Consider the following 8,331-nt stretch of genomic DNA (forward strand, 5'->3'; position numbering starts at 1 on the left):
TGGCTGAAAACACATGGGAAAACATGCACAGCTCAGTATGATTGGTATCAATCACAGCAGAATGCAGCCTTCTAATATCACTATGCATGTCTTGATTATAAAATCACTGGTCTGTGTTGTGTTCTCTGGAACAGTGAAACAGTTCAACAACTATAGTATCCTCCTAAAGTGTCTCAACACTGAGACCATATGAGCAGTTAATGGAGACCTGAAACTGATCCAAACGGCCTGTCTGTGTGTGTGTGTGTGTGTGTGTGTGTGTGTGTGTGTGTGTGTGAGAGAGAGAGAGAGAGACAGGGGGCGCGGCAGGGGGGGCTGCAGCTGGCCTTACTGGCTCCCAGCCTCTGCCCCCACTCTGACTTCTGTTCCCATCATGGCAGCGTTTGTGGGTCTGCATTGCTATATTTGTGAGCAGTGTTGGAAGAAGTATTCAGATCATTTAAAAGTAGTAATGTCACAGTGTAAAATACTCTGTTTCATGTGAAAGTTCTGTGTTCACCATATACTTCAAGTAGCCTACCAAAAGTAAAAGCAGTCATTGTGCAGAAGGTACACTTCACATTAATGTAGGCTATATTATTGGATTATAATGATTGATGTATTATTGTGTTTATCACTTTAATGTTGGTAAAGGTGAACACAATGTTAACATACTTACAGACTTTAAGTGAAACGTTTGAGCTGCTGGTTGGCAATAGTAACACAGTGAAAGTCAAGAGATCCTCTGGACATTTGTGGACACTTTTTGTGTTGATTGTTTGCGTCACTGTCAAATGTCAATCAATCCAATAGCTGAACTATTTAGTCAACCCCATCACCACCACCACAGCTACAAACTAGGAAAATATGCAACATATGAGTCCAAGGATCGTAGCAGAAACAGTTTCCAGTTGACCCAGTTTGATTTCACTGCCACTACCGTTTCCTGCCTCTCTCCGTGTTTCGTCCCAGTGTAGAAGACATGAGGTTCCCAGGGACATAATTTGGCCCTGCACATAATGGGTATGTAAAAATAACATAAAAAAGTACACAAACCACCGAATTGTTTCGATGTGGACTCACTTTAAAATTGGCTCAGTGTTTTATTTTGAAACTTTCAGCGGAAGTTGTATGATCCTCAGTAGCTTGTCTGAGGAGCAAACTTTTCTCCCTGGGAGCGCGCTCCTTCTCCCGTCCACAGTCCAGACGTGCAGCCGCTCTGCTGTTACATGAACAACCCTCCATCCTCCAACTTTTCTCTCCATAAACTGGCGGTGTCCTCGCTCCGCCTTTGTGCCGATCATCTGTGAGCTGTCGGCGGATTCACAGCGGCGACACAGGCGGGATGGAGCGGTCCCGGTAAAGTTAGAAGAAGAGAGGCTCCTCCGGTGCTCCCACCGCGCCTCGGAGGCCATGGGCTGCGGCTTGAGGAAGCTGGAAGACCCGGAGGACAGCAGTCCCGGGAAAATCTACTCCACCTTGAAAAGACCGCAAGTGGAGACCAAAACGGACACTGTGTACGAGTATGTGCTGCTCGACTTCAGTCTGGAAGGTACGAATACACAGTTTAGTCCAATGCTGCAACTAGTTATTTTCATTATTGATGATCCTGCCTGTTATTTCTTAGATGAGTTGATTAATAGCTTTCTTTAAAAACAGTTAGACATGTCACAGCCCACTAAGATGGGTTGTTTCACAGTTAACTCTCATATGTGTGGAGCTGCAGCAGCAAACGGGATGTTTTAGTTTGAAAAATGACTAAAATGAAAGTCCAGCTATCAGCAGAGATGTGTCTCATTCACCAGGACACGTCCACACCAATCCTGGTAAAAGAGGAACAGTCTTTGCCTTAGTCCTAAAACAGTAGGTGATTCATTTACAAGTCAGTGGACAGAAAATGTAATCAGCAGTAACGTTAGAGCAAGTGGTTGATTCATTGATTAGTTTATTCGTCATTCATAATCAGTTAATCAAGAATGCTGAATGTTTACAGGTTCCAGCTTCTTAAACATAAGGGTTCAGTGGTTTTAACCAACTAACCAGAGGTGGGAGTAAGTCACAAGCAAGTCCCAAGTTACTGTGGTCAGAATCAAGCAAAGTCGAGCCATTTACAAGCGTTAGTCCTCAAATTTGCCACTTAAGCCTGACTGGAGTCCCCCATGGTGCTGTCTGTAGATGCCTGGTGATGTCTGATAAACCGTCCAAAACACAAAGATATTCACTTTTCTATCAGACAAGATACTGTTGCTGTTTCTGCTGTTTGGCAGAAACCTCCTATGTCCTTATTTTGTTTTTTTATTTGTTCATAAATCAGGGCTGTTGATCACCTTTTATGCCTGTCTGTGGGTTTTTACAAACATTTAACCAATAAAAACAGAAGCAGCGTAACAAGGGCTTGTGACTAAATCTCGTAACTCCGTTGGATCCCAAACTGTCAGCAAAACCTCATATGAGCTTGAGTTGGGTAAAATGGTAATAGTATAATGACACATGCAGGTAAGTGACCATATATAAAGACAAAATACCAAATTATAGAAGCAGTCTTCTGCCAGTCAAATAACTGGCTGACTGACTAGCCTGACTCCTCCAGCTCTAGTTTTTATGTTTTATTCTGTCACTTTCCTCTGCATTTCTCACTAATGTAGTATTAATTATCATAAGCCTCCTCTCAACAGATATTTAGTGTTTTCCTTTATTTGTTTCTTCTTTTGACCCAAACATTCCTCGTTGTTTGTTCAGCCTTAACACGGCCCCTGGCCACAGACACACATCCGATTTATTTTAGCACAGTGTTGTCTTATTATTCCCACAGGAGCTGTGTTTCCCTGAGCTGCTTGGGAAGTGCAATACAGCTGAGTGTACGGCCAGACTGGGTGCAGTTAGTGTCCATACTACTGGTTTAAATATGTTACAGCATCTAAGAGCAACAGGCCTGGTGGTTCAGCCTGGCTAGAAATAGGTCGCCCTGTGTTTTTCCTGCCTTCTTCCCTCAGCACACTCGTGCACACACAGCCCTTCTCATGTGGTCGGTATGCTGCAACATGCAGTACTCTGTAATAAGGAATCTAATTTGGACATGTGCGATAATCTCAGATGGCCCAGGGCGGCCATGTTTCCAGGATAATCCCGTCATCTGGTCCTCCGATTGGCTGTTGTGACTGTGACCTATTTGGAAGTTAATGGCGATTGGTTCTGTTAGCCTGGCACTTAAACAGCAGGCCGACACTAATGAATCACAGAGGAGAGTGCTGTTTTCCAAAGCAGGAGAGTCAGGGAAGTGAAGTGTGTTCCCAACCTTCTCGCGACTGTGTCCAGCATTCAGCATGTTTGGGCTAATAGTTCATTTCATTGTCATTATTGTTGTAATGAATTGTTTTGTGTAGCATCTTTGTCATTTTGTCCTGAAATCCAATAAATTCTCAGGCTGCTATCAATAGAAGCATCAAAATGTCGAAATATTTTACAAATAATAATTAAAAAATGTCAGTCACATTTTTCCAGTGATGTCTTCAGATGTTTTAATTTGTCAGACCAACAGTCTAAACCTAGGGATATTTCATTTACTATAACAGAAGATTTAAGCTTGGGCCAAAGCTGAAACATAATCATGCCGGACAAACCACACATAAAGATCATTTTAAACTTTAGCTTTAGATGCTAACACATCCAGACAGAAGAACGCCACATCTGGATCCAGTCTGAGTCCTCTGGCTGCTATTATGTCAAACAGCCAAACCCATATTAACCCTGGTTGTTGCTCTTTCTTTGTCCCACTCTCTCTGTGCAAAACCTCTTCACTCTGGCAGCTGCTGGTTCAGACTTTCAGCTGCCCAGAGCTCCTCCATGGCTGTTTGACATGACTACTGGTAGCTGGAAAAACCCATGTTCTAACCTTGGCTAGGCGGCAGGCGGGAATAGTCAGTACCCCTGTGGAGATACTGTTTTCAAGGGTTTTCCACCCTAAAGTTGGAACTTAAAGGGGGCACTTGGAATGTGTCAGCAACTGGGAGTCATACTGTAAGTTCTGCTTTTACACAGAATCATAAATGCAGCACTTCAGACAACCTGTGTGAGAGTGAGTCACTGATTGTCTGTACATCCACTTTAAACAAACTGCAGTTTGCTCCAGTAATCCCAATACATCTCACAGGCTTCTACGTTCAATTAGATGAAGGCTCCAAGTTCATGTTTGATTTATATCGGGGGTAAACTGTGCTGCTGCTGCTGCTAGACAGAACTCAGTCTCAGTCATACATCTAGAATGTGAGACAGCAGTGGCTGTTGTCCTCTCGGGTTTTTTGGCAGATCAGCTGTATCCAGCTGTTTGGGAGATTTGTCCCGAGCCAGACATGCACCACATATCTGAGAAATTCCACCTGCAAAGTCACAGCAATGTTCAGAGGCCCAAATCTGGTCAGATGCATGTCCGACCTCCTCTTAATGTGTCTGGAGAGCTGAACCCTTTACACAGCTTCAGTAAACAGATTTATGTTTGAATGTGTGTGAATATGCATCTCTCTCTAAGTGTGAAGGCCCATAATTGGCACAGCTAAAGATAAACCCCTCTGATTCCAGGCTCCAGCTGTCATGTGCCGTCTGGTGACGACTGGCAGAGGCAACTATATTCTTCTCGGTTTTTAACAACACCGTAAACCATTTGCTTCAGTAAGGTCTGTGTTAGTCATCTCATTTTATGGTTTTAGTCAAAAACTAGGTGCAGTCTAAGTCTTGGGTTAGTCTGTCAAGCTTGTCTTGACCAAATGACAGATCTGTGAAGCTGACAGTGCGCTGTCCTGGCTGTGAGCCAGACTTCAACCAGACTGTGTTCTCATTGCAGATGAGCCTGTTGGCAGGGTTTGATTTCCAGTTTGAATCCATCTGTGCGGTGGAGAGGACGCCTGCTCTGCTGCCAGATTCACACAAAGTGTTCTCACCTGTCTCACAGAACAAAGCCAGGGAAACAGAAATACACCAACCTCACGAGCAAATTGCTGACGTTTTCTGAAATTACTCAACGTTGTTAAAAAAAAGTATTTGTAATGTTCATTAGAAGGTGTGTTGAAATTGGTGTGGCTGTGGCTCAGGAGGTAGATTGGTCGGTGGCTCGATTCCCGGTCCCCCCATTCCAAGTGTTGAAGTGTCCTTGGGCAAGACACTGAAACCCCCGGATGGCCAGGGCAGCGCCCTGCAGGGACATTGGCATGATCGGTGTGTGAGTTGTTGCTGCAGATGGCCACCTCCATTCTGTACCGGAGACAAATTCTTTGTTTGTGTAACATACTTGGCCAGTAAAAGTAATTATCATCAAATGTCTGGGCATGACTGGACTAGTATCAGTGGTGGTACAAGTCCTGCACCGACTATTAAAGTCCAATCCTGTTATATATCATTAGATTATTACGGATGATTTCATGTGTTACTGTTGTGGCTGAGGTGGAGCTAACTGCCAGTTTAAACAGAAGATCTGTTAAAAGAGGAGGTTGTGTGCAGATGTTGGGAGCAGTAATAACAAATCTGTCAGTGCATTCATGACGAGCACATGGCCTGCAGACGCTGTACAGCTTTTTCTTGTGGAGCCAATTTCCTCTGATGGCTTTATGCAGCCTCACTGGATGTTCCTAGCACTCCTCATGGATCCTAGCTGCACTGGAAAAGGTGCCTCATGAGCTGTAGCTATGATTTATGTCAGTGAGGTGTAGTGGTACAGTGTGGGGTGATGAAGAGTGCATGAAAAGTCATCGAACTCTGGACAACAGGTCGATTGAGTTGAGTAGTGGTTGGTTTTTGGCTCCTTTCTGCCTCATGTCAGGCAGATTAATGTGGATAATCTTACTAATGCAGGACACTACAGATGAGGCTCATCATTATTTGTCTATACTAATGACTTGATTTGACTTGACTAGTGTTAACTAGAAAATAGGCCTGTCCAAAACAGGTCTTTCCCTGCAAAAACCCTGACCTCTCCAGAGAATAATGAGCTGTGAAGCCACTTTACACTGTGCTTTGGCCTCTGCTTGAAATGATAGTGTTTCTAGGACAGAGACTGTGTGACTGTAACACTTTCATCTTCCTCTAATGAAGAAACACACACACACATGGGCTTCCCAGCAGTAGCAGTGCTCCCAGTCAGCTTGGCCTCGTTTCCTCCCACTAGGAGACATGGGCCTGCAGCCAGAGGCAGCACATCAGAGTACCGAATGGCTAATACTTGCCTGAGCTGATTACCATATACGGTGCAGTGTATACTGTATGGTGTACATATCGTGTGTGTGTGTGTGTGTTTGTGTGCCTGTCTTTCTGTGAGAGCAAGAAGCCTGTGAACTTTATAATCAATGATCTTGTCACTGCAAACTGGTCATTGCATTTGTCACACAAGCTAACTCCATGTACATCATGTAGCTCTCCAAGTGAACATCCTCTGAAGAAAACTAGCATGCTCCTGTAACAACAAAATTGGTGTGTCCTCTCATGACAAACGATTCTCTGTCTGAACTCAGCCTGAGGTTAGAGGCCATCCTGAGGGAAAATACTCTCGGCCTCACTGCACGTGCAGGAGTGTCATGCAAAGACTTGAATGACACCATGAAAGGAGACGAGGATACGGGGGCAGTACTAGTTTCAGGACTAGATGAGTGGAGAGATGACTTAACCTGAAGCAGCATGTGTTCGTCTCTGGATGGATGGATGGATGGATCTCCCAGTCACAGAGAGACAGTGGTTTGACCTCCCTCAGCCTCGGCCCACTGTCGTGATTTGACGTCTGTACTCTGCATCGTTCCAGGGATGAGAGCAGTTTTCTGTAATCTCTGACTAATCTGGGAATCTAACAGGCCAGACTGGATTATTTTGGATTACAGTGTTTTGATTATTAAATTTTGAGGAGAATTGAGGGGCAGTGTAGGGACTGTGCATGACTCCAGAGAGGTTTAGATGTGTCTGCTGGTTTGTGGGTTAAATGCCCTTCAGTAGCCGTGTTAGGGTCAGCAGTTGGGCTGCTTTCTATCAAGCCCCTTCACTGCAGCTGTGTTTAATATATTTTTGTGCAGAATATGGATGGTAGTTTTGTCCTCTGTCACTAACACTGATTTGATGGTCAGAGGCAGCAGAGGGGAGGGGTTGTTCCTGAAGTCTACTATTATTTCTTTTGTCTTGTTTATGTTGAGGATGAGGTCTTTCTCCTCTCCATAAACAAGAATCTCGATCACCAGGCTTCTGTAGCACGACTCATCTCCCCCCTTGATGAGGCCCAGGATGGTGGTGTCATCAGCAGTCAAGTATCACTCCCTCTTGTGGAGTTGCTTCACTTGAAGTTTGTTGACCAGTCAGCCCCACCTGACTCATTTGCAGAACTGAAACAAGAGCAAGTGTAAACGCACCCATGGATCGGGTGTGATGGACCCGATGATGTAAATGAGGCTGCAGAGCATGTGTGTCTCCTTCGCTCCCTGTTACCAGGCAGCTTCCTCCACTTCACACCTCCCGAGCTCTCTCATTCACGCATCATAAAATCCATCTCGTAGCCCTGTTTGGCTCCAGGCCCTCCTTGTGTTCTCAGCTCTGTGCCCTCAGTTGTTGCTCAACCCCCAAACTCACCCCCCCCCCTGCCGCTTCCCTCTTCTATGTCTTCCCCCCTTTTCTTCCTCTCCCCCTCCTCCTCATCTTTTCTCCCACACAGCCCTGAACAGAGGCCTTAGGCAAAAGGCTGCAACAAATGCTTTGGTTAGAGGTGGGTGTGGGGGGTAGAAACCTCAGACTGGTGCAGACTCAAAGAAGAGGGGCTTGTTCCTACAATGACTAAAAATATGTGAAGTCTCAGATGTGAAGCTCTGGTACGTTATTAATATTTACATTAAAGTCAATAAATAGCTCCCCAGCTTACACAAGAGCAAGACCCTGAGACGGGAGACAATGTGGCAGCATCATTTGTAGTCGTAGTCATTTTGTGGCATTTGCTAGATGTTGTGAGTCTCTGTGGTGGTTTTGTGTTTAATTGTGAATCGGTTTGCATCTCTTTGGTCTTTGTGTGTCTCTTTGTGTTCCTTTTGAGTCTGTTTATGGTTGTTTTGTGTCTACCTATTATCAGGCCAACTATATATCACCTTCGCTGTCTGGTAGGGGCACACAGGAGTCAACCAGTAAGATTCCAGCGGGGGCCTGTGGCTCTGAGCCTCCTGGGAGCTTTTAACTGCAGCCTGGTTCAGCTTTTTTCCTGGTGTCAACTTCCAGATGCTGCTAATGATCCACGTTTGACTCTGTTTGTTGTCTGTTTTGCCTCTGAAGAAAAGGAAGGCATCCACTGTGAAGCATCAACTTTGTCCTCTAGCCCAAGTTAAATATAACTTCAGCCTGAGC

At 44.9% G+C, this 8,331-nt stretch overlaps 1 protein-coding gene across 1 annotated transcript in view; it reads left to right on the forward strand.

Annotated features, from left to right (window-relative positions):
- The first annotated feature begins 1,113 nt into the window (after positions 1 to 1,113).
- rftn2 (raftlin family member 2) overlaps positions 1,114 to 8,331 on the forward strand; it is a 17,641-nt gene continuing 10,423 nt past the window's right edge. The window contains exon 1 of the mRNA XM_020621701.1: positions 1,114 to 1,531. Within this exon, the coding sequence (XP_020477357.1) occupies positions 1,393 to 1,531 (139 nt within the window). The 5' untranslated portion in view covers positions 1,114 to 1,392. The remainder of the gene's footprint in view (positions 1,532 to 8,331) is intronic.

This window comes from Monopterus albus, unplaced genomic scaffold (assembly GCF_001952655.1).
Source record: "Monopterus albus unplaced genomic scaffold, M_albus_1.0 scaffold266.1, whole genome shotgun sequence".
NCBI classification, from domain to species: domain Eukaryota; kingdom Metazoa; phylum Chordata; class Actinopteri; order Synbranchiformes; family Synbranchidae; genus Monopterus; species Monopterus albus.